Source organism: Trematomus bernacchii, unplaced genomic scaffold (assembly GCF_902827165.1).
Source record: "Trematomus bernacchii unplaced genomic scaffold, fTreBer1.1, whole genome shotgun sequence".
Taxonomy (NCBI): domain Eukaryota; kingdom Metazoa; phylum Chordata; class Actinopteri; order Perciformes; family Nototheniidae; genus Trematomus; species Trematomus bernacchii.
The window spans coordinates 576,014-603,513 of NW_022987601.1; the positions used below are offsets into that span (position 1 = coordinate 576,014).

The 27,500-nt window shown below is 40.9% G+C and overlaps 1 protein-coding gene across 1 annotated transcript in view; it reads right to left on the bottom strand.

Annotated features, from left to right (window-relative positions):
• Positions 1-27,500, bottom strand: part of LOC117482577 (transcription factor COE1-like) — a gene marked incomplete in the record, with an annotated part of 287,935 nt that overhangs the window by 148,895 nt on the left and 111,540 nt on the right. The window contains 3 exon segments of the mRNA XM_034130712.1: positions 13,698-13,787; positions 21,210-21,389; positions 27,467-27,500. The exon segment at positions 27,467-27,500 is cut by the window's right edge and continues 129 nt beyond it. Coding sequence (XP_033986603.1) covers positions 13,698-13,787; positions 21,210-21,389; positions 27,467-27,500 — 304 coding nt within the window.

A 27,500-nucleotide genomic window follows, 5' to 3' on the forward strand; every position in this document is an offset into this window, starting at 1 on the left:
GGTCCAATTTCTTCCATATTTTGAGAAAACATTTGGGTTTTTCATAATATTGTCATGTCTCAGTAACACAATTGAAACAAAAAGTATTTATTTAAGAGTCGTATACAGGCCATACCTTCATACCATTTCCCTGTCTGTATAATTTAGATGTCTAGATTAATTAACAGCACTAAAGGTACGAGGAAAAAAGGGTTGTGTTTTTTTTAAGATAGTCTTTTTGGACATTTCTCCTCTCTTTAAGGTTCAAGTTACCATAAAAAAGAATTAGTTTGTGGTCATTAACGATATGTCTTAAATGTTATGGTGTAATTGAGCAGTAACTGTATTTTGAGGTCAAAACATGCTTTTGTTTTGGATGATTGGCCGTGAGATTTTGGGCTTTCGGTCCAATTTCTCCCATTTTTTGTGAAAACATTTGGGTTTTCCATAATATTGTCAAGTCTCAGTAATGCAATACAAACAAAAAGTCTTCCTTTTCTTCATATAAAGGCCATACCTTCTGTCTTTCTGCATCATTTACACAAACTAGATTAATAAACAGCACTAAAGGTAAGAGGAAAAAAGGGTTGTGTTTTATTTAACCTTCTTTTCTGAAATGTTCTGCTTCTCTTTGAGGTCCAGAGAGTGAAACCCTGGTCTCTTTGTGCTGAAATGTCCCTCTCAGTCGCCCTCCAGTGATTTCTTGGCAGCTTTTTCTCTGGCGGCTGAATTGTGGACACCACGTTTTTCTTCTGGATGTTTCTGTAGCCTCGGGCGGTGCTAACGCTAACGAGCGCTGAGCTAACGGCTTCTCATCAGAGCGATGCTGACGCTGCTGACGGAGGACGGAGTTAATTGAGCCTTTAACGAGGCCTCAGACCCCCAAAACAAACTCCCCCCCCCCAAAAAAAAACTCTGATACCGGCCTGTTCTGCTCGATGGAAACCAGACTTCCTGTCCAGATAAAAACCCCCGGCCAGCCTTCAGACTTTAAAAAGCACTTATCACACGTTTCTGTTTCTATCAGCATCAACGAACGCTGAGGACTTAAAGCTGAAGACTCTGGAAAACCTCTCTGTTCTGGAGAGAAAGATTCAAAGGTTTTAATGTCATCTGCACATAAGCTACAGTGCTGAAATGGCAATGAAATTCGTCTGACCTGAGCTCCTCCAACAATGCAACATATATAATAGTAGTAGTGCAAAAAGTCTATATCCTCCTGGGAACTTCTTTTTTATTTCCAACCTATTTAGGGTTAAAAAAACATCTCGCAATTTAGACTTTTTTAATTTTGTTTAATTTTTAAATGTTACAGTATGTTCACTGTAGAGGACGTCAAGACCATTTTAGTTTGAAAAGACAGCCAACATTAACAGATAGACTATGTAACGTATTATGGTTATAGAGTGATATTAACCCTTATGTTGTGTTCGGGTCTCCCCTGACCCGTTTCAAGTTAAAATTATATAATAACTACACTCTAGTTTTTTTTATGGGAACAAGGCTTCATGATATCCTCCACAACAGATATATAAACACTACAACACTGATTTTGACCATTTTAGCCAAGTCTGAAGGTCTCTAAAAAAAAAAGTGTATAATTTGGTGTTGGGGTCTGGGGAGACCCAGCAGAATTGTTTTGGGTGACTCAAGGTCAAATTTGGCCCAATCAAGACTCATCTTTGACATTAGACACCCCTCCCCCACCCTTTCATACACTGTAACAATATTTTTTTGCAACACACACCTGGTCTCCCCTCCCTCTGCCCCCTCCCCCCACGGGAACTCGATCTTTCTCAAAGAATATGTGCACTAACACTTGAACCTGAACACGCATATGCACATGTGCAATATGTGGTGTAATGTGTTTTGGGCCATAACATTAAATTACAACAGGATTGTACGGTTATGAATGCATTATAAATTAGTTATGATGTAGTTAAAACAATATTGGATGATAGTCATTTGTGTGTGTGTTTTGGACTGAGATAAATCATGGGTCAAAACTGACCCGCGAACACCATGAACGGTGACAGCTTTTGAACACTAACAGCTTTTGAACACAACACAAGGGTTAATACAAGAATACATTCATCTTGATTTAAAACATAAATAGGTAATTGATCGGAACATTGCTGTTTATTTGGTCACTAAAAAAACTTGTCACGATTCTTATGTTATGTCACGTTTTTAGTTTTGTATGTCTAGGTTTGGGTTTATTTTGCTGTTCTCTTCTCCCTGTTTCATGTTGTCCTCCTTGTTTCTTGTCTGGCCCTTCTCCCTGTGTTTTCCTTCCTGTCGTTAGTTTCCCTGGTGTGTCTGATTGTCTGATTGTGTTCACCTGTTGCCCTTGTGTTTCTCCCTCCTTTACCCAGCTGTTTCTTGTTCCTTGATTACCCCTCCCTGTATTTAGTCTTGTCTTTTCCTGTGTTTTCTCGTCGGTTCATTGTTTGTTAGACCCTCCAGAAAAACGCGGGCTAAAATCCTTGATTATGCGGGCTAAAATCCTTGATTATGCGATTAAACATGCGGGGTTTTTATGTGATTTTATGCGGTGAAGTTGCGAAATATGCGGAAATATGCTAAATATGCGAAAAGTTGCGAAATATGCGGGAGGCGGAAAAAAGGTGATTCTTCTCCCACACCCTGTTACTAGGCTACTACTGAATGAAAGTGAGCCCTTTTAAAGAGTTCCTATGATAAACAAGCATACTAGAAGCAAGCTACATCACAAAGTGTTATTTATGTATTTATATATGGGCTATTTTAATCACTCTCTCTCACACACACACACACACACACACACACACACACACACACACACACACACTCTTCTCCGCCTCATTCTTTTTTCATTTACTCGTTCGTTATCTGACCAGCTTCAATCTTGTAGGCTACTCACCTCGTTTTTGTAGCCCTCGAAAGGGTTTTGGAGGTTGATGCCTCGGTGAACGTGAGTTGTTTGACTTTCTTGTCCGCAGCAGCAGAAAGCATTTTAGAATGTTTGAATGAATCAAAGTGGGTCGTCACCGTCGATTTTCTCTTATGCTCCAACACACAGTTGCACGGGGTGCAGAATAGTTTCCCCCCACTTTCGTTCAAGACATCGGGGTACTGCTTTGCCCGGTCTTTAGCAGAAATGTTCGTAGGCAAATGAGATGGATTCGATTTTTTCATCTTGGTCAGAGCCGTATAATAGTATAATAGTATATAATAATAATAGTATAATAGTATATAATAATCTATATGGCGCTGATCTTGTTGTTTTCTCTCTCGTGTGAGTTCCACACATTCACTCTACGGTGTTGTTTACCTGCGCGAGCTGATGACATCACTACTTCACGTTAACTTTTTTTTCTCTCAACTTTGTGTGGAAAAATGCGGGGATTATGCGACCTTTTAATAAATATGCGCCCTTTTAAAAATCTGCGCCATTTTGCTGATTATGCGGTAAATTATGCGATCGCATAATCGCGTTTTTCTGGAGGGTCTAGTTTGTTAGTCGTCGCGTCAAGCTTCATGTTTTTCTCTCCGGTCTTCCTCCATGTTTCTCACGGTCAGTTTTTGTGTTTTTGTTTCCTTGTGCTACGCTTTTCTATTTATGCCATGTTTTGTTTATTCAGCTTTTAAATAAAGCTCGCTTTTTGTTTCTAAACCTTTTTCCGTTTTTGTAGTCTGCATTTGGGTCCTACCTTTTTCCGCGATCTTACAGAGATCATAACAGAATGAACCGACCAAACATGGACCCAGCGGATTCTTATTATTTTAACTTGGATCTGTTCGATCTGGATTACTCCCTTCGATGCCATCATGCTGAGTGGAGTATATCCTCGTCTAGAAGGGACAAAGAGGCTGTCCTTAAAAAGGCACAAATGGAGGTGGCCAACTTGCCATGGTTGAGAAGCTCGTTGCTTGAATGGCTCAGAGTTTTCTCACGCAGCCCTGAGTGCCAGTCTCCATTTTCTGACCCTTTTTTGGGATCCCGCCTGGCGTTTGGAGGTCCACGGAGCCTCCAAAAGACCTCTAAAAAACGTAAGGTCAGGAAGCCAGCTTTTACTCCAGTACCGGTCCACACAGGCATGGTTCCGTGCTCCAGTGCCGGCCCACACAGTCATGGTACCGTGCTCCAGTACCATCCCACACAGCCATGGTTCCGTGTTCCGGTTCCGTGCCCAGCAGCCATGGTTCCGGCTCAGGTACCGGTCCCAGCAGCCATGGTTCCGGCTCCTGTGCCGGCCCCAGCAGCCATGGTCCCTGCTCCAGAACCGGACCTTACAGCTATGTGTCCGGCTCCAGAACCGGCCCACACAGCCATGTTTCCGGTTCCAGAACCGGCCCATACAGCCATGGTTCCGGCTCCAGAACCGGCCCATACAGCCATGGTCCAGGCCTCTGTTCCGGTCCCAGCAGCCATGGTTCCGGCTCAAGTACCGGACCCAGCAGCCATGGTCCCGACTCCGGCTCCTCTTCACCTGTTGGCTCTCCGGCCAACGCCAGCTTCCCGTGTCCTGTCGGCGTACCGGCCGACTCAAGTCCTCTCTCGAGTCTCCTCTCGAGTCTCCTCTCGAGTCTCCTCTCGAGTTCCCTCTCAAGTCCCTACCTTATGTCCTGTGCCGTTGGAGGTTCCGCTGGGGGTCCTGCCAACTCCATGTCCTGTTTCGTTGGGGGTCCAGCCGACACCTGTTTCCTCGGAGGTCCTGCCTACTCCATGTCCTGTCCCGTTGGGGGTCCCGCCAACTCCATGTCCTGTCCCGTTGGGGGTCCCGCCGACTACTCTTCTGCCGGGGGTCCTGCCAACCCCATGTCCTGTGCTGTTGGAGACCCCGCCGACTACTGTTCTGCCGGGGGTCCTGCCAACCCTATGTCCTGTGCTGTTGGAGGTCCAGCCGACACCTGATTCGTCGGGGGTCCTGCCAACTCCATGTCCTGTTTCGTTGGGGGTTCCGCCGGATTTCCTGCCAACACCATATCCTGTCCTGTTGGGGGTTTAGCCGACACCTGCTCCGCCGGATTTCCTGCCAACACCATGTCCTGTCATGTTGGAAGTCCCGTCGACACCAGCTCTTGCTCCGTCCAGAGTTCCGTCTACGCCTGTCCCGCTCCTGCTTTCGATCCCAGTGCTCCGGCGATCCAGCTGACACTGGAGGGGTTCCATTGTGGCGTACGTCGTCCTCCAGAACTATCCCCTCGCCGCCTTCTTGCCCGACCTTGTGCCCGGCCTCCTGAGTTCCCCAGCGGCCTTCGCCCTCGAGCCCGGCCTCCTGACTTTTCCAGCCGCTGCCTTCGCCCTCATGCCCGGCCCCCTGAGTTCGCCCGCTGTGGCCTTAGCCCCACCATGAACTCTGCCTTGCCCCCGGGTCGTCTGCCCGAGACCACCTTCTGTTCCTCTGCCTTGCCTCTGGACTGTCTACCCAGACCCGTCCTCCGGACCCCCTCCACCCACCCTTTTCCAAGTGTTGGACTTTGTGTGTTATTGGACGTCTAGGATCCGTCCCTTGAGGGAGGGGTTCTGTCACGATTCTTATGTTATGTCACGTTTTTAGTTTTGTATGTCTTGGTTTGGGTTTATTTTGCTGTTCTCTGTTTCATGTTGTCCTCCTTGTTTCTTGTCTGGTCCCTTCTCCCTGTGGTTTTCTCCCTGTCGTTAGTTTCCCTGGTGTGTCTGATTGTGTTCACCTGTTGCCCTTGTGTTTCTCCCTCCTTTACCCAGCTGTTTCTTGTTCCTTGATTACCCCTCTCTGTATTCAGTCTTGTCTTTTCCTGTGTTTCCTCTCGGTTCATTGTTTGTTAGTCGTCACGTCACGCTTCATGTTTTTCTCTCCGGTCTTCCTCCATGTTTCTCATGGTCAGTTTTTGTGTTTTTGTTTCCTTGTGCTACGTTTTTCTATTTATGCCATGTTTTGTTTATTCTGCTCTTAAATAAAGCTCGCTTTTTGTTTCTAAACCTTTTTCCGTTTTTGTAGTCTGCATTTGGGTCCTACCCTTTTCCGCGATCTTACAGAGATCATAACAAAACTACTTTGGTTTTTGGTGGATCTTCCCAGATCATGTAAATATGATATGTACAAGAACAGTATATTCAATTCAATAATGTAAAGGAGAGAGAGTTGTTGGATGCAAAGTTTGACATCTCCTTAAACCCAGAAAGGAAAACATAACTCCTAAAAAGAGCATTTTTACATCAGTTACCTTCTTCCTGGACATGCCTCTTTGTGAAAACATCAGATTACAAACTCTCACACTCTTCCTGCAGAATAATAAAGTCTCATGTGATCACTACACAGGACTTTTCACCTCATATTTAAACGTTGCACTAGCAAGCATGAATATACTGATCGTAATAAACTTTATTTATATATAGCATCTTTCAGACACCAAATCCTCGACAACCCAACAGTCCATTCTCCAGAAAACTGCATCCCACTTTTGTTTATTTAACTTAGTTTAGAGAAAAGCTGTAGAGAAAAGGTATTTCTTTAAGATTTATACGTCATCTGTTAAAATCAGCAATTATCAATAGCAAGTTATCCTGGTGAGCAGAAACCTAATGATTAGAATGACCTGTGAGGCTACACACACTGCAATACACACACTGCAATACACACACTGCAATACACACACTGCAATACACAAACTGCAATACACACACTGCAATACACACACTGCAATACACACACTGAAATACTCACACTGAAATACTCACACTGAAATACTCACAATACACACACTGCAATACTCACAATACACACACTACAATACTCACAATACACACACTGAAATACTCACAATACACACACTGAAATACTCACAATACACACACTGCAATACTCACAATACACACACTACAATACTCACAATACACACACTGCAATACTCACAATACACACACTGCAATACTCACAATACACACACTGCAATACACACACTGCAATACTCACACTGCAATACACACACTGCAATACTCACACTGCAATACACACACTGCAATACTCACACTGCAATACACACACTGCAATACTCACACTGCAATACACACACTGCAATACTCACAATACACACACTGCAATACTCACAATACACACACTGCAATACATGCAATACACACACTGCAATGCAATACACACACCTACACACATCTACACACCTATATAATTTTTTTTTTTACCAGTTATTCAAAATGTATTTTTTCTCACATGCCTCCTGCTAAACTTTATGAAAACATCCGATTACAAACTCTCCAATTCCTTCACTACAAAAACTCAAAATCTAAGCAAGTGTCTAATTTGTCTAATTTCTACAGAGAAAATGTCTTTAGACTTGATATAAGACCTCATAACTTAATGAGTAACAACTCAGTGACATATAGGCTCTTGTTTTTAGACAAAACATCTTGAAAACATCTTATTTTTAGTTTTTATTTACATTTCGATTAGATGAGTAACATGTAATAATCCCCATCTAACATCAGAACACAGAACACTTTTGAGCATTTCTGGCTTATATTGTAACACAACATGTCCTGATTTTGGTCAAACATAGCTCAAAATAAGTTCTCCCACCTAATTACAAGATCTGATTTATCTAAATATCCCTTCTTATCTCAGATCTTACCAAGCTAATGTTCACTTATTCTATTGGCAGATGTACTTGTGTTTTATGTGATGGGGTCTTAAGGTCCAGTTGGTCTGTGTTTAATGTTTTATGTTGAAGCAGCAGATTTCATCAGATCATAAACACTCCTCATGGAAGCAGATTAAGGCTCGGAAATCAATCAGGAACGTAGAGGAACTGTCAACACGATATCTCCATCTTCCCTCTTCCGAACGATCCTCCTCTCCATGATGTGTTTACCTGCTGCAGAACTAAAGCTCCTCCAAAAACAGCTCCATCATCTCCTGAAATATATGGAGCGTTTGGACCAGATTTCTGCTGGAAGATGGAAAAGTTTGGATGATTGGACGGAGAAAGTCTTACGTTTAATCCTGTTTCGGTCCAGTTTGGCTGATTTATTCTGTATTTTCTTTGACGCATGTAGACTTTCTGGTCTCTGTAATTCATTTCCTTTCTTTCTTCAATGCTTTGATTCTGAAAAACAGCCTTGTTTCACTTCATTGACATAGTGAGTCTTTTGAACTCTTGTAAATGTAAGATACTATTATCGAAAATGTGTCTAATTTCTTGATTATGAGATAGTCTCCTTGTGAGGAATTTTAGGAAAGGTGTATTTAAGACCGTTTTTTATCATTTAAAGATATGAAATACATAATCTTTCTACATTTCTACGTGGTTCAAGTTATATGAATCAAACCGTCTTGCACACAGACACTTGGCATCCTTTTAGTGCTTAGACTTTAGTGATGGGAATTAGGGCTCTTATGGCTCCGTTCCTTTCCGAGAGCCGTTCAAAAGAGCCGTTCAAACGAGCCGTTTTTTTAAGGGGGCGGGGTTAATAGGTTTATCTGCAAAATAATCACAAGGATAATGATTGACTGTATTGCCAGGAATCTACTTTTACACACAGAAAATGTATAACTTGCTACATCTCTCAGCCAGCCAAACTACTACTCAAGCAGCATGCGTTACGCCATCATCTGCTACGGAACATGTGCATTCAGGAAAGCAGGTTCCTTTAAAGGCGAGTGGATTTATGGCAGGCAGTGAACCAACGATAATAAGAACGGCTCTGACCAAGTACGACTCGGTTCCCTTCGTTCGTACCAAAGAGCCGTTCAAAAGAATTGGATCGTTCGCGAACGTCACATCACTATTAGACTTGGATTTCCCCCTCCACAATGAGACACGGTGCATCTGAGTTCAAGCCAAATGTAATCTTTATTAGACTGTTTCTGTACAAAAAGCACTGGATCACAGGAAAATAAACCAGAAAAACATGCATCTATTTACAGCATGGCAGAGACAGAGGAGAGAGCGTGGCCCCCGTTGGTAATCTAAAGACATTAATAATTAAACATTGTGCTTTGATATACTTTGATGATATATTTCATATTTCACAAAGATGCAGTACCTCTGCCCTCTTTCACATTGAAGAAAAAACATCCAAGAAAAAGGTTTCTTTGCAGTTTTTAAAAACCAGGACGGTGAGAAGCAAACTTTCTACAACGGTGAGCAGAAATAAAAGTTATTATTATTATCGTTATTATTATTATTATTATAGCAAGCTGTGGAGACGAAACGGAGACTTTGAGGAGCGACGTTTCACCGTTAAATGAATGAAGCTTTTCCTGAACAGATTCAGTTTGCATAAAGTCAAAAGTATGATCCGTCTAAAGTTTAGAGATCTTACTATTCTCCATGTCTTTTCTTTCTTTCTTTCTTTCAGCACTAACTCATCTTATAGACCGTTCATAAACAGAGAGATGTCCTAAAACCAAATAAATGTAAATGATGAAATATAGATTTTGGAAGTGTAAGGACTTTTGCTCATCGATACCAAACTCAGATCTCTTATTTTTGGCAGTTTTCTGTAACGGTACGTCCACACGGCAGCGTCACGTGCTTCAACGGAGACGCTTCCCATTCACTTTGAATACCAGTATAAGCTCTAGCCAATCAAACCGCGTGCTTGTGTGTCCGGGGCGGGAGATTAATGTGATTGGTTGTTGGTCGCACGCCAGACACGCCCACCGGCAAGCTTCAACGCGACGCTGCCGTGTGGACGTTACGTAAAGATGAAGTTATTACGAGTCTAAGTCTGTAATAAAAAACATCATTTCTTGTGATCTCCATCATTTCTGAATCTCCAGAGTCCAGAAACTATGGGATGTTGTAAATATAAGGCTGTCTGCTCTGAAATACGCAGATTGCTGAATTACGTGATTTTGTTTTTCGTACCAAAGTCGTTATTTGGGATTTTTCGCAATTTTTTGTAATTTGATATAGAAATGTTGCTAACAGGAAATGTCTTTGTTGTGATTTCCTGGGATTTTAAGATGTTAAATCATAATTATGTGCTTAAGTATTATTTTTAAATTCATGTACATGATGCTCTTCTGCGTTAACATCCCAGATCAGTTGTAGTACCTCTCTGCGTCGTAAGATGGCGCTGTTTACCTTTTAAAAGGCATTTCCAGTTTCAGGTCTGCGTTGATGATGCTAACTTTTTATTTTTTTGAAGGGGAACCTGAGGGACAAATGGTGCAAAAACATTCTCTCAGTTTCACTGGAGAGTCGACGATTACGAGAAATAAAAACGTACGATAACCGCTGCAGAACTGAAGCTTTGTCGAAGGTTTGTGATGTCGATCGGGGGGCATCGACTTTACGATAACATTTCAATTGATTACAGAACAGGAACACAGTTGCATAATTAAAATCAGGATCGATGGAAGTTTCCTTGAGATCCAAAAATCTGCCGCTGCCTGTTTTTTTAAATCGTACGATCATTCTCACCAAAAAACACAAAGACGGGGATCGGGTTTGAATATTAAGATGGATAAAATATCGTCTTCTAAACACCGAAACCAAACGTAAGAGTGGAGGATTATTATAAGCTTCTGAAATATAAAAAACTTCACATGACGAGGATTCTCAGAAAACATATCGGTGCATATCGTTCTAGCTTTCTGAGTTTTTTTTTTTGTGTAACTGTTAGCTTTTTTCTCTTTTTTGCTAAGATGCATTGCTCTTATTAAGTGCCCCAACAGAAATAGTGCATTAAGGAATAACCATGATTATACATTTCACAATAATACACAAAGGACGAGATAACCAGGGGAACGAATGATGCTTTTACAAAAAGTTAAATATCGGAAAAAAGCAGTTTTTTTATACAAAAGTGATGAAAGCCTTTTTTTAACGTCCTGCTTTCAAAAACAGGGTGACGGGTTGTTCTTGTTTTTACAAAAGGGTTAATTCCTCTCACTTGTTCACTCTTTTTACAATATCTAAAAGGTATTAAGACATCAAATGTGTTTACAGATATATTTGAGACTATCGTTCAGGCCTAAATCACAAAAGGAACTCCCCGAAAACAAACTTTTTTTTATAAATACATATAAAATAAGAACACACTCAGAAGAAATACAAGAGAATCTGAATGTGATTAAAACTGCTGCAAGCGTCTCTGCTTTAAATCTACCACACGGAGAAAAACAGAACTATTGTACGGAGTATTTCAAATGACAGAGAAACAAAGAAAGAAAATGATAAAAAAAAGAAACGAGAAACATTTGTTCTGTCTTTAGTTTTAAAAGATTTCTGCATTTGCCTCCTTTTTTTGGGATATGAGACGTTGTTTAAAAGCTATGGTACAGAGAGGAGGAGATTTTAATATCAGCCGTCTTTAAAGAGTCGGGAAGATTTCTGATTGGAGATCCGAAAACACCGTTTGACGGCTTTTTCCAGATTAAAAAAAATGTAAAAGAGTTGAATTTTTCCTGGTTTCAGATTCAGAATCCACCGAAAGCTCCTGAGGAACTATCAAAGTCTGCTTTGAGAACATCTGATAATAAAGTCACCAATAATATAACTTGTCTCAACTTTAATTTGGCGAGATCTCATACAAATTTGATTTAATGGACTATTTGAGAATTTTGTAGAATGTTGTAGAATTTCTGGACATTTTTGAGATTGCTACCTGCTGAATGTTGCTCTTCAATTATACTTTTCCTTTATTCAAACCAACACTTTTGACTGCTTTCAGTTTAATTTACTGTATTTTCTCTCATTGTTTTGGGGTTTTCTGACTTATTTTTCATCCAATTTTGGTCCAAATTCTTTCCAAAAAAGCAACATTTAGCTTGACTTTTTTTGGTAAAATTGAACTATTTTCTGACCTTTTAACTATATTTTTCAGCATTGGTCAAAAGTTCTTTCCAATATTGTCCAGTACAACTTTGGAGCAAATCTAAATAACTGTACACTTTTTAATTTGGCGTCTGGGAGCAGCTTTGGTATAAAATGTGTTTAGCTGTGATTTGTAATAAACGGCAAAAATGTGTACTGGCCCTTTAAATGCAACCGGATTCTAATCAACCAATGAGATCGCAGCGTTTCAGAAGCTGTCGGTGGATCTACTTCCTGTCTCACAGTGTTTCAAACTGATCTGAGACCTGTTCAGACTTCTGAAGTCTCACTAACACACAACATATAAGCCCCTCCCCCACATTCGAACGTCCAATGATTGGGCTCCATTTCGAGCACAATGGCAGGAAATTGAAATTCAAACGTTCTTCTTCTTGAGTTGTAGTTTCCGGGGTCGATGGGAATATTTTTTGAGGAGGGGGGGGGTCTGAAGATCCTCCTCACATGGGGGGCACGATGAGACCTGCCATGGCTGAAACACACACACACAGACACACACACACATTTTAATAACAGTTCAACTATTAGCAGAGATGGCAAAAGTACACACATCTTTCCTCAAGTAGAAGTACAGATACTCGTGTTTAAAAATACTCTGGTAAAAGTAGAAGTACTGACTAAATGTCTTTACTCAAGTAAAAGTAAAGAGGCTTTGAAATGTATTTCAGTAAAAAGTACCCATAACTAGCAGCTGTTTTAAAGAGTACCTGACCTCCCTTTATATTAATAGAACAATAATGTCATTGTTAGCTAATGAATGTTTCCATGCTGAACAACGGCAACATGACAACGTTTTCATTGGTCCCTCTTCTTTAGAGAAGACCAGGAAATGATGGATACACGGATCGTGTTCAAATCAATAGGCACGCAATGACTCTAAATAATAATGATCACGCCACCAAACACACATTCAAACTAAAGGAACCAGCCTGTTTGGAAAATGTGAGAAGTAGAAAGTACAGGTATTTGTGTTCAACATGTAAGAAGTAGAAAGTACAGGTATTTGTGTTCAACATGTAAGAAGTAGAAAGTACAGGTATTTGGGTTCAAAATGTAAGAAGTAGAAAGTACAGGTATTTGGGTTCAACATGTAAGAAGTAGAAAGTACAGGTATTTGAGTTCAAAGTGTAAGAAGTAGAAAGTAAAAAGTGGTAAGAAAAATAAGTAGTGGAGTAAAGTACTGATACCAGAACAATGTACTTAAGTATAACAAAGTATTTGTACTCCAATACTTTCCACCTCTGACTATTAGACATGCAGGAAATTGACAGAAGAAAAAAGGCTCATCAAATAATTTGTAAACATTTATTATTTTTTATTTTGATCTACATATTAGTAGTTTTTATTTATCATTCAGTCTAAAAAAATTAGAATTTTTTTTTTTATCTGTTCCGATTGGTCAATGGCTAAATGATATCCCGCCCCTCAGCCTGTCACGTAGAATGTGTCTGAGCATTAGCCAATCAGAATCAGATTACCTTTATTCGTCCCACAGAGGGGAAATGTACGTAATTTCTAAAAATAGGAGCACGAGTGCTCCGTAGTGATGTCACTATGTTCAGGAAGTAAACAAAAAGCAGTTTTTATTTTCAGACGTTACGGATCAACTTTGAGCTCGATTGTTTTAGCTTTTTCAAAATAAGAGTGGGGGCAAGCATGGTGGAAAGGGGGAAGGGGGGGTGTTTAACTTGATTGAATGTTGATTTGCATTATTATGGGATGGGATGTACCATCATTAGCTGATAAAATTAAAATAAAAGCACTTTTTATTTTCAGACGTTATGGATCAACTTTGCGCTCGAGTGTTTTAGCTTTTTCAAAATAAGAGTGGGGGTAAGCAGGGTGAAAGGGGGAGGGGGGGTGAGGGTGGGGGTGAGGGGGGGGGGGATGCTCACCCTGGAGGTTGCTGCCATTGGACGAGGTGCAGCCGGGGGGCGGGGAGACCTGAGGCCTGACGACGGGGGCGAAGGCGCTCTTCTGTTTGACTGCAGAGACCATATGCACAGGAGAGAATGAGAGAGGGCCTACAGGGGAGAGAGACAGGAAGTGAGGCGGGGGGGAGACAGGAAGTGAGGCGGGGGGCAGGTGAGTGACAGGTGATGGGGGGAGGGGCATGCAGGAGGGGGAGGGGCCGAGACGTCTGCAGGTAAATACAAACAAGCTGCCAAAGTTGATCCATGACTTTGAAGGACTTTTATTTTTTGGAAAAACCAACCTGAGAGCAGCAGCAGCAGCAGATTCATCACACACTCAGCACAGGTGTGTGTGTGTGTGTGCGTGTGCGTGTGCGTGTGTGTGTGTGTGTGCGTGTGTGTGTGTGTGTGTGTATGTTTGTGTGTGTGTGTGTGTGTGTGTGTGTGTGTGTGTGTGTGTGTGTGTGTGTGTGTGTGTGTGTATGTTTGTGTGTGTGTGTGTGTGTGTGACAATGTCCATCATCTGTGTGTTTAAAAGTTCATTTGATGTGTTTTAATTCAACTTTTTGTATTTCCTTTTTTTCCTTTTTATGTCTGTGAGCACCTGAAAAAGCGCTTAGAAATCAAATGTATTATTGTTATTATTATTGATTAATATTTGTTTGTTTTTATATTGTAATGAGTACAGGGATAAGACCACTTGTTGATGAAGATCATGTGATATGACGGAAAGCTCCAGAACATTTACTCAATAGCCTTTCAGGTGAAACTGTCTCCCGTCAGTGCCAAGAAAACTCATCAAATCATATTCATTCTTTAAGATTTACAACAACAAAATACCATATTTTCCATTCAAGTGTAATTTTGGAATTCCGTGAAACTCCGGCTAGCAGTTTCCCTCCACTTCCAGTCTTTATGCTAAGCTAAGCTAACCCCATCCAGATAAAAACAGCAGAGGAGGAGATACAGAAAGTTGCACTGTCCCTTTAAGAGCTCCCGCAGTTTATAGACTCAGTGTGTTAAAGACAGTGTGTGTAGATGTGAGTGTGTTAAAGACAGTGTGTGTGAATGTGAGTGTGTTAAAGACAGTGTGTGTAGATGTGAGTGTGTTAAAGACAGTGTGTGTGAATGTGAGTGTGTTAAAGACAGTGTGTGTGAATGTGAGTGTGTTAAAGACAGTGTGTGTGAATGTGAGTGTGTTAAAGACAGTGTGTGTAGATGTGAGTGTGTTAAAGACAGTGTGTGTGAATGTGAGTGTGTTAAAGACAGTGTGTGTAGATGTGAGTGGGTAAAAGCAACACATTCTCACTCCCAACTCGGCCTATGTTGACGTTATGTCAGGGTCCCTATCGTCACTTTCCAACGCAAGGGGGGGCCCTTTAGCGTCGAATCTCAACTTTCGGAGATGTCCATTGACTTGCATAGAGCTCCCTGAACGTTGGTAATAGACGAGTTGGGATCGCAGAGAAATGCTCTGCGCAGACCCATTCTCACAGCATTTATCAACCTTTTTCTTACTCAATATCAAGCCACACTTATTGTTTTTACTTCTTTATTTTAATTGAATAATGTCGGACTTTTGTTGCTGTCAGTTAGGGGGAGAGTAGGGGCTCAGAAAACTGACATCTGTATTGTTTCATCGTTTTTTCCTTCTAATTTTGTATTCTTTTCTAAACCACACACTGTTATTTACTCAACAATAACACACAATTATCCTTGTGTTTATTTATTTGTTTGATTGTATAATTTCGGACTTTTGGAGTCCGTCAGGACCGAGGGTCGGAGCAGATCATAATGTAGTAGTTGCTTTAGAGAATTTTACACCCGGAAGTAAGTATTCTCTCCGCTTCGCTTGACAAACCTCGTGATTAGTCCTCAAGCTCTGTGATTGGATGTTTGAGTGTGCGCCGAGGGTTACTTCGAGCGTCAAACAGCACTTTGAAATGGGATGGAACCACGGCAGACTATCCAAAACTGGATTTGAATGGGTCCACATGAGAACTACACATGCTGGCTATTGTGTGTTTCGCAACATGTTCTATGGCACGTCTCTGCTGGGAATTGTAGTTTTAAAAGACGTTTTCGTATTTCCCATAATAAGAAGTTGCCAGTATTACACTGTGTACATCCCTGGAGGTTTAGGGGATAGGAAACACTCACATTTAAAACATATAATTAATAAATGGGTGAAAATTGCTTATGTCCATAATGGGCAGCATTAATATATACCCACATGACAGCTAAGGTCAGAAGAGCTTTATTTAACAGCTGGCCTTATGTCTGTGACCCCTCCTGTTGTTCATTGATAAGCCTGAAACATGCACTTGTCAAGGTTCAGAGGCACATTTTGCGATCATCTTAAGATAAGATATACTTTATTGATCCCAAGCGGGGCCATTTTTTCGTTACAGCAGCATGTGTAACAGTTGTAAATATGCAGTGGTGTTTATTTGTAAATCAGTTAGTATAATCACACAAATTCTGTGTTCTTTATTTATTGAATGTTCAATACCTGACAAGGTCGGAGATGAAAAAGGTCGGAAATTAAAAACTTGGGTCGCAGGTTCCTCAACAGTGCATTACAAGACATCTATCGATATGTGTGTACCTCCACCATTAAACTGTCGTATTCTGCACATTTCTTATTCTATCTACATACATATCATAAGAGTTGAATACATATGTATAATATCAGTTAAAATAAGTGCTTCAACATAGTTAACATTGCAGGAAAGTTGATTGTCAAGTTCCAAAACAAACCATGCAATATATTAGACGTTAAGTACTTTGTCAGGCTTAATATCTATCTGTAGATACCCCCAAAGCTTTTTTCTTATTTAAAAGAAGACCTTAACCTAAAGTATTCTTTAATGTTTAAATAAAGCCTAATTAGTTTGTCTGTTTTGCACATCCTCCTGTTAATATCTTTGGACGTCCTGCACTAAACTGTTTTATTGTAGAGATCACTACAGTATCTTCTTGATATTTTCTATTCTATATTTCTATCATTGAGCTTCTACTTTCCCCCTATGAAAGTATGTACTCTTAATATTTTTATGTTTTCATCAAATATAACATATCAACAAAAAAAATTCAATAACGTGCTTTAACCACTAGGCGGTTAAAGCACTCAGGTTTACAGTTAACACAATAAAATATACTGCTGTTTCCAGTTTAGTTTATGATGGATGTATTTTGTTATCCACACATATATTGTTTTTATATTTGTAACACCAAACCGACAGAAAAGATGGTCTTAACATGACCCAGTGGTCTAGTTAATAAAAAATATATTATCAAACATAATATTAAAATTAACTCTTATTTTGAAAATACAGCTTCCTGTGTTCGAATGAGCTGCTCCGACCCTCGGTCCTGACGGACTCCAAAAGTCCGACATTATACAATCAAACAAATAAATAAACACAATTGATAATTGTGTGGATAAACGCTGTGAGAATGGATCTGCGGAGAGCATTTCTCTGCGATCCCAACTCGTCTATTACCAATGTTCAGGGAGCTCTATGCAAGTCAATGGGACTCCCTGATAGTTGAATATTAGGGCCCCCCCTTGCGTTGGAAAGTGACGACAGGGACCCTGACATAACGTCAACATAGGCCGAGTTGGGAGTGAGAATGTGTTGGTAAAAGACAGTGTGTGTAGATGTGAGTGTGTAAAAGACAGTGTGTGTGACTGTGAGTGTAAAAGACAGTGTGTGTGACTGTGAGTGTATAAAAGACAGTGTGTGTGACTGTGAGTGTGTAAAAGACAGTGTGTGTGACTGTGAGTGTCAAAGACAGTGTGTGTGACTGTGAGTGTGTAAAAGACAGTGTGTGTAGATGTGAGTGTGTAAAAGACAGTGTGTGTGACTGTGAGTGTTAAAGACAGTGTGTGTGACTGTGTGTGTAAAAGACAGTGTGTGTAGATGTGAGTGTGTAAAAGACAGTGTGTGTAGATGTGAGTGTGTTAAAGACAGTGTGTGTGACTGTGAGTGTGTAAAATACAGTGTGTGTGAATGTGAGTGTGTAAAAGACAGTGTGTGTAGATGTGAGTGTGTTAAAGACAGTGTGTGTGACTGTGAGTGTGTAAAATACAGTGTGTGTGAATGTGAGTGTGTAAAAGACAGTGTGTGTAGATGTGAGTGTGTAAAAGACAGTGTGTGTGAATGTGAGTGTAAAAGACAGTGTGTGTAGATGTGAGTGTAAAAGACAGTGTGTGAATGTGAGTGTGTAAAAGACAGTGTGTGTGAATGTGAGTGTAAAAGACAGTGTGTGTGACTGTGAGTGTTAAAGACAGTGTGTAGATGTGAGTGTGTACAAGACAGTGTGTGTGACTGTGAGTGTAAAAGACAGTGTGTGTGAATGTGAGTGTAAAAGACAGTGTGTGTAGATGTGAGTGTGTTAAAGACATTGTGTGTGACTGTGAGTGTGTAAAAGACAGTGTGTGTGACTGTGAGTGTAAAAGACAGTGTGTGTAGATGTGAGTGTGTTAAAGACAGTGTGTGTGACTGTGAGTGTGTAAAAGACAGTGTGTGTGACTGTGAGTGTAAAAGACAGTGTGTGTAGATGTGAGTGTGTTAAAGACAGTGTGTGTGACTGTGAGTGTGTAAAAGACAGTGTGTGTGACTGAGTGTAAAAGACAGTGTGTGTGACTGAGTGTAAAAGACAGTGTGTGACTGTGAGTGTAAAAGACAGTGTGTGACTGTGAGTGTAAAAGACAGTGTGTGTGACTGTGAGTGTAAAAGACAGTGTGTGACTGTGAGTGTAAAAGACAGTGTGTAGATGTGAGTGTGTTAAAGACAGTGTGTGTGACTGTGAGTGTAAAAGACAGTGTGTGTGACTATGAGTGTAAAAGACAGTGTGTGTGACTGAGTGTAAAAGACAGTGTGTGTAGATGTGAGTGTGTTAAAGACAGTGTGTGTGACTGTGAGTGTGTAAAAGACAGTGTGTGTGACTGTGAGTGTAAAAGACAGTGTGTGTAGATGTGAGTGTGTTAAAGACAGTGTGTGTGACTGTGAGTGTGTAAAAGACAGTGTGTGTGACTGAGTGTAAAAGACAGTGTGTGTGACTGAGTGTAAAAGACAGTGTGTGACTGTGAGTGTAAAAGACAGTGTGTGACTGTGAGTGTAAAAGACAGTGTGTGTGACTGTGAGTGTAAAAGACAGTGTGTGACTGTGAGTGTAAAAGACAGTGTGTAGATGTGAGTGTGTTAAAGACAGTGTGTGTGACTGTGAGTGTAAAAGACAGTGTGTGTGACTATGAGTGTAAAAGACAGTGTGTGTGACTGAGTGTAAAAGACAGTGTGTGACTGTGAGTGTGTAAAAGACAGTGTGTGACTGTGAGTGTAAAAGACAGTGTGTGTGACTGTGAGTGTAAAAGACAGTGTGTGACTGTGTGTGTAAAAGACAGTGTGTGACTGTGAGTGTAAAAGACAGTGTGTGACTGTGTGTAAAAGACAGTGTGTGAATGTGAGTGTAAAAGACAGTGTGTGACTTCGAGTGTAAAAGACAGTGTGTGACTGTGAGTGTAAAAGACAGTGTGTGTGACTGTGAGTGTAAAAGACAGTGTGTGTGACTGTGAGTGTAAAAGACAGTGTGTGACTTCGAGTGTAAAAGACAGTGTGTGACTTCGAGTGTAAAAGACAGTGTGTGTAAAATGGCGGATGTAAATGCAATTTATCGCCTCGTGCCAACAGAGTCTCTGCTTCCTTCTCTAACAAAAGCTACTCCAAACTATTGTGACTCACCGTCACAAAGAATACAAATATATACATATGTGTGTATTTATACATACATACACACCCACTTGAATATATATATTCTCACACTCATACAGCGTACTCTCTATTTTGTGTATTAGTGTTTTTGTCTCTATACTTTTGCTGTAACGATTGAACTATGTGTAGAACAAATAAAGGTCTGATTGTGACGGCCCAGAAGGTGAGGATGTGAAGGTGTTAGTGGGGGTTAGAAGAGGAAGAGGAGGAGGAGGTGATGAAGAGGAGGAGGAGGAAGAGGTGATGAAGAGGAGGAGGAGGAAGAGGTGGTAAACAATGCGCTGCTTCCAACACATCTCCTGGCAGCCACTGAGTTTCTAAACGAGGCTCTCTGAGACTCAGGCTTTGAATCAGAAGCCAAAACAAAACAAACCCCCTCCATGCATACACACACACACACACACACACACACACACACACACACACACACACACACACACACACACACACACACACACACACACACACACACACACACACACACACACACACACACACACACACACACACACACACACACACACACACACACACACACACACACACACACACACACACACACACACACACACACACACACCTGCTCCTCCTCAGGTGTGTTTCAGACTGGAGCCTCTCTGGATTTAGACCAAGCTGTACCTGAACGCCTCACAGACTCATTACTGGCCCTTTAACTCCGTAGGATGTTTTCCACTAAAACATCACATTTAAAATACATTTTAAGGTTTGAAGGAGCAAAGATGTCTTGTTGCGATTTCATTTGAATGTCTCTACTTCAGAGATGGTCTGCTTATAGGTTTAAAATATAAATGCATTGAAGAAATAATGTCTACAAAGGGATGTGAAAATGACGAATGATACCAAATTCAATGCAGGTTGCTGTGTTATAATTTAAAAGCTTCTTCTTCAGTCTGGACTTCCTCCAACAATATTTTTTGGTTGTAAACACACGTCGTTTTATTCACTAGTTTCCAAAACCCTTCAGTTTTCCACTCAGCACTTCCTCTGCTTTCACCTGCAGGTTCTTTAGCTACCTGAGTCACTGTCGACTGACAAAACAATGTTTCAGTTGCTAAAACTCAAAATGACTCTTCAATGCTTCACCTTCAGGACGTTGCAGACACAAATTACCACTCAACTGCTTTAATTACTTATATTTCAACATGTAACTGAGACATGTACTCCTTGCAGTGCTCCAACATCACCTGACACTTCAGAATACAGAGATTTTCATGATGTGAACATTTTCCTTAAAAAGTATATGAATTTCCAGAAAAAAAATGTTTAAGAATTTGAGAAAAATGTAGGACTTTTCGGGAAAAAAATTGAATTTTCCGATTTCGAGAAAAAAGTCTGACTTTTTCGATTTTGAAAAAAAAAATCTAAATTCCAGAAAAGTTCTGAATTTTCTGAAAATCATACAATTGTTTTGAAATCGTATGAAATCTTAATTTTTCGATTTTGGGAAAAAAGTCGGAATTGTTTGAATATTCCGAATTTTTTGATTTACAGAAAAATTCTGATTTTGTGATTTTCACGAAAAGTCCACATTTTTTTACTCTTTAGAAAAAGTCACAATTATGCCACCTCAGTGTGTTTGGTGTAGTCAGTGTTAGAGGATCCTGCTGCTGCTCTCGGACGGACCAGCTCTTAAACCAGTTTTTAGATGAGTTTAAAGTAGACCAGGTCTAGTTTGATGAGTTTGCAGTGTGACTCACTTGCGTAGGCAGAGTTTGTGGAGCCGTTGAGGAAGCTTGGAGACCCCGGGACCCCCAGGTTGGTCATCCCCGCTCCGTACCCGTTCATGGAGGACGTGATGGTGTTGTAGTTGGACTGCTGAGGCGTGGAGGACGGCACGTAGCCGCGCGGGGACACGCTGTTCGAGTTACGGGAGTATCCTGGGGAGGAAACACGGGTTAGTTCAGATTTAACAAAGGAGAGGTGATAGAGATGCATTTAGGGGAAACATTGAGAGAAAGGGAAATAGACATTGCCTCGTACACAGTGCTGCACGATCTTAGTAGAGGTTTTTGTTGTCAATGACTGCGAATAAAATGATGTCAACTTCTTCCATTAAATCTGTAAATAATTCATTAATTTTTTTAATATTTCCTATTATTTTGAGATTCTAAACTGCAATGTCACGAAACAAATGTTGAAGTCTTTTGATTTGAGACATTTTAACACCAGTTATACTTCTTTGATTACTTCAGGAACATATCGACATCACTATGCAGGGGTAGACATTAAGGGTAAGTAGATTCCCATTGTCTCGGCCCCCCCGTTGTAACCACTGGCCCAAGAGCATTCCACTCTAATAATGAAGAAAATTAACACATTTGTTTCAATAGTAATTTATGCAAAAACTACTTGAACCACAACATTTGAATCATCAGTTCTTCCTCAATTGTTCATATTTGGTTTATTAAAATTGTTATATTGTGGTCATTGTTAAAGAAAAAAATGAGACATTTCTGCTAAGAGTATTATTCTTAGTATAATTTGCTTTCTGCCTTCCTGTCATCAGGAGTTAGACATGTAATGGCTATGTATTAGAATATAACCTTCATTCTCCTGCTGGGACATTTCCCTGAAGTCAATATACCTATATTTGTTCTACTCTTCACTTACTTGTCAGCAGGACGGCATTGATGTACAGAGCCGACCATAGACCGTGTTTATATCATCATATTGAAGCCAACTCCATCCATCAAGAAACGTTCTCTCCCTCTTCTTCTCCTTCTCCCTCTCACTCTCCTTTAACTCATCCGGTGACATTCTTTTATTTGAAGATAGTTTTTTGCCCGGCGCTTGGCCGGTTACCGGTGGTATTAAAAAACATTTTTACGCTGTGCGGGGGGTCTAAATAGTGCTTCCGGGCCAGCGGGCCATTTATAATGTCGAGCCCTGCTATGTAACACTCGCACTCCTATTGGCTAGCGCTCCAACACATTGTACGTGATAGGCTAAGGGGCGGGACATCTCTGCGCTTGTTGACCAATCACAACAGAGAGAGTCTTTAAAGTATTGTATATATTTAATGTAATGGTGTAAAGTGAGTAACGCTGCAGGACCCCCGCCCTCCTCGCTGTGACCTCATCAGTGACATCATCACGACCTCTCTCTCCCTCACCTCTCCTCTACACTTACAGTACCTTAACACCCCCATTTTCCTCCCCCCTCCCCCAAAATAAACCTCCCGTTGATAGACCCTCATCGAGCATGCATGGAATAGCGATGTTCTCAGCGTGACCTTTGACCCCCCCAGAGACTTCCTGTTCCCACTGAGGTTTCTGAGAGGAGCCAACACTCTGCCAAGTAGCACATTAAACCCCCCCCCCCCCACTTAAAATATCTCCCCCCCTCCCTCCTTCCCCCCTCCTCCCTCGTTCACTTTCCCCCACTTCCTGGTTCGGGCCAACGCAATTCCCAGGCGGAGCCGATGGGAAACACATGTGGAGGAAAGAGTGAGCGAGAAACGAGAAGTCACGACTGCTCTGTGATAAAGAAAACTGTTTCTGTTCTGTGCGTGTGTGTGTGTGTGTGTGTGTGTGCGTGCGTGTGTGTGTGTGTGTGTGTGTGTGTGTGTGTGTGTGTGTGTGTGTGTGTGTGTGTGTGTGTGTGTGTGTGTGTGTGTGTGTGTGTGTGTGTGTGTGTACGGCGTGGGAAGGGTTACAAAAACTGGTTAAAATTTATTTTTCATGCATATTCTTCAAGAAAAAGTGACCAGGATTGCCAAAAACACAGAAAAGCTGCAAAACTGTTCATGCAAAAATATAGAAAATGGTCCAAATTAACTTCCTATTACAATGCATTAATTAAAAAAGGACCATAGCTCTTTGTAGGAATATAAATCTTCTCCAAAATATTTTAAAATGAGGATATTTTCCTCTCATGTTGATCCACTGGATGCTTCACTTTCTTACTTGCTTCATGCATTTCTATATTATTCTGTATATGTACAATAACAGAGAGTTAACATGTATTACATTTATTAAGGAGTTATTATGGTGTTTTCTGAGAATAAAGGATGTGGTTTGTTGTGTTTTTGATTTGGAGCCCCTCAGGATTTTAGGATATATAAATAGATCTGATTGAACTTGAGTTACGGAGATAATGAGCTACAGATGCCAAAACTGTGACGTCTGAAGTATGTAGTGTCTCTACTTTAAAGAGGTGATAGGATAAGAGTCCTCTCCTGCTGATGTTCAGGTGTATATCAGTATGTAGTGTCTCTACTTTAAAGAGTCCTCTCCTGCTGATGTTCAGGTGTATTTCAGTATGTAGTGTCTCTACTTTAAAGAGTCCTCTCCAGCTGATGTTCAGGTGTATATCAGTATGTAGTGTATCTACTTTAAAGAGTCCTCTCCTGCTGATGTTCAGGTGTATATCAGTATGTAGTGTCTCTACTTTAAAGAGTCCTCTCCTGCTGATGTTCAGGTGTATATCAGTATGTAGTGTCTCTACTTTAAAGAGTCCTCCCCTGCTGATGTTCAGGTGTATATCAGTATGTAGTGTCTCTACTTTAAAGAGTCCTCTCCTGCTGATGTCCAGGTGTATATCAGTATATAGTGTCTCTACTTTAAAGAGTCCTCTCCTGCTGGTGTTCAGGTGTATATCAGTATGTAGTGTCTCTACTTTAAAGAGTCCTCTCCTGCTGATGTTCAGGTGTATATCAGTATGTAGTGTCTCTACTTTAAAGAGTCCTCCCCTGCTGATGTTCAGGTGTATATCAGTATATAGTGTCTCTACTTTAAAGAGTCCTCTCCTGCTGGTGTTCAGGTGTATATCAGTATGTAGTGTCTCTACTTTAAAGAGTCCTCTCCTGCTGATGTTCAGGTGTATTTCAGTATGTAGTGTCTCTACTTTAAAGAGTCCTCTCCAGCTGATGTTCAGGTGTATATCAGTATGTAGTGTCTCTACTTTAAAGAGTCCTCTCCTGCTGATGTTCAGGTGTATATCAGTATGTAGTGTCTCTACTTTAAAGAGTCCTCTCCTGCTGATGTTCAGGTGTATATCAGTATGTAGTGTCTCTACTTTAAAGAGTCCTCTCCTGCTGATGTCCAGGTGTATATCAGTATATAGTGTCTCTACTTTAAAGAGTCCTCTCCTGCTGGTGTTCAGGTGTATATCAGTATGTAGTGTCTCTACTTTAAAGAGTCCTCTCCTGCTGATGTTCAGGTGTATATCAGTATGTAGTGTCTCTACTTTAAAGAGTCCTCTCCTGCTGATGTTCAGGTGTATATCAGTATGTAGTGTCTCTACTTTAAAGAGTCCTCTCCTGCTGGTGTTCAGGTGTATATCAGTATGTAGTGTCTCTACTTTAAAGAGTCCTCTCCTGCTGATGTTCAGGTGTATATCAGTATGTAGTGTCTCTACTTTAAAGAGTCCTCTCCTGCTGATGTCCAGGTGTATATCAGTATATAGTGTCTCTACTTTAAAGAGTCCTCTCCTGCTGATGTTCAGGTGTATATCAGTATGTAGTTTCTCTACTTTAAAGAGTCCTCTCCTGCTGATGTTCAGGTGTATATCAGTATGTAGAGTCTCTACTTTAAAGAGTCCTCTCCTGCTGATGTTCAGGTGTATATCAGTATGTAGTGTCTCTACTTTAAAGAGTCCTCTCCTGCTGATGTTCAAGTTCTGAATGTAGATCTTTGCTTCCCATGACCTCATCATTCTGTAAGGTGTTCGCTGCAGGCCGATGGGGAAAGCAGACCACGGTTCAGTGTGTGTGTGTGTGTGTGTGTGTGTGTGTGTGTGTGTGTGTGTGTGTGTGTGTGTGTGTGTGTGTGTGTGTGTGTGTGTGTGAGTGTGTGTGTGTGTGTGTGTGTGTGTGTGTGTGTGTGTGTGTGTGTGTGTGAGTGTGGGTGTCGAGGGAGTAGAAACAGTTCGACCTGCTTCCTGTCGACGCGTGTTCACAAGCTGTCCGCTGAAAGGAAACTTTAGCCTCAAACTGTACATTTTTCTGTGTGTGTGTGTGTGTGTGTGTGTGTGTGTGTGTGTGTGTGTGTGTGTGTGTGTGTGTGTGTGTGTGTGTGTGTATCAGTGTGTGTCAAAGTGTGTCAAAGCCAGATATAACTTCCCCATTATTGTTGGAGAACTCTTGCCTTCCTGCTGCAACAAAAACTCACTAAAGAACTGAATGTAGATTCATCCGCCATAGAAAATAGTTCCCAACAAACGCACAACTTTTTCCTTTTTGTTGGTAGAAATAAAGGTTATAGGGCTTGTGATGTTATCTTGCATTTGTAATATTGTACTATCAATAGAGTGTCTGTTCCTGGTGTTAAATGCTGCGTGACAGTTCAGTAAAAATGACTGTATTCAAACAAAAGTGTAAATATTTCGTAAAAGCACCGATAGTCAACGGTACAATATCGTTGCATTATCGATATTGAGGTATTTTATCAGAGATATTTGACTTCCTCTGTATCACCCAGTTAGATATTAGTGTTTGCATGTAAGACATTATGAATATATTAATTGTAAAGTGATGAAGGTGAAGAGAAGTGATCAGAAAACAGCATCAAAAGAAAGAGAAGAAGCGTGAGGAAGGTGAATTAACCCTGATGCTGTGTGTGTGTGTGTGTGTGTGTGTGTGTGTGTGTGTGTGTGTGTGTGTGTGTGTGTGTGTGTGTGTGTGTGTGTGTGTGTGCGTGTGTGTGTGTGTGTGTGTGTGTGTGTGTGTGTGTGTGTGTGTGTGTGTGTGTGTGTGTGTGTCTGTATGACAAACTCCTTTAATTTAGAGAAGCTGACGGTGTCTCTTCTCAAAGTGCAGAGTTAGTTTTCTGTGTTTCTCTCAGCAGGAGAACCAGCAGGAGTTCTTCATCACACTTTATGAAGATGATGAACTCATATCCCTACAGGACGGAGGATTGGTCGGCTAGTTTTTGGGGTGGAGTCTAGTTTATTATGTCTCCAACAGGTAAATGAAGTCTTCCCACTGATACCAGGATAGCGAAGAGTCTGCATATCTTTCATCAAGAAATGAAGACCCACCTGTTTCTCTTATACCTTGCCCATTAAAAAATAAAAAGCAATTAAGAGTTGAACTGATACAGCAGACCTTACTATAGTCTGGCCTGTTTGTAGCACACATGTCAGCAATGTTCTTGTTGTCCTTAGTTTGAATCACTTTGGTTTATTGCACTTAATGTACGTTGCTTTGGATAAAAGCCTCGGCTAACTGCTATGTAATGTAAAACTAGTACAGCCCAAACACACAACCAGGTGACTCGACTTCGGTCGTGTGTGTGTGTGTGTGTGTGTGTGTGTGTGTGTGTGTGTGTGTGTGTGTGTGTGTGTGTGTGTGTGTGTGTGTGTGTGTGTGTGTGTGTGTGTCAAAGTGTGTGTCAAAGTGTGTGTCAAAGTGTGTGTCAAAGCCAGATATAACTTCCCCATTATTGTTGGAGAACTCTTGCCTTCCTGCTGCAACAAAAACTCACTAAAGAACTAAATGTAGATTCTTCCGCCGTAGAAAATAGTCCCCAACAAACGCACAATTCTTTCCTTTTTTTTGGTTAAAATAAACCTTGTACTACGGCTAGTGATATTATCTTACATTTGGAATACTGTACTATCAATAGAATGTCTTGTCCTGGTTTTAAAGGCTGCGCTACAGTAAAGTGATGAGTGTGTATTCAAAGCACCGATAATCAACGGTACAATATCGGTATATTGCGGTATCTTTTCTGGATCTGCTGATCCTGTGTTTTTGGAAACACAGCATTTTTGTATCTTTTATCAGAAACTCAAGTAAAGACTATTGTGTGCTTCAAACCTGTGTCTGTATCCTACTTCGGTCATGTCTTTAAAAACCCTTAAAAAGCTTCTGAGAAGACGCTGTGAAATCAGGCAAAAAGATAATTTCTCTGGCATTCTAGTGTCTCTACTAAAAAGTCCTAATTCTCAGATAAAAGTCAGAATTTAATCTCAGAATCCTGTTCATGTTCATGTGATGCAGTGTGTTCCTCACCCTGCTCCTGAGACGCCTCGGAGATGTTGACAGC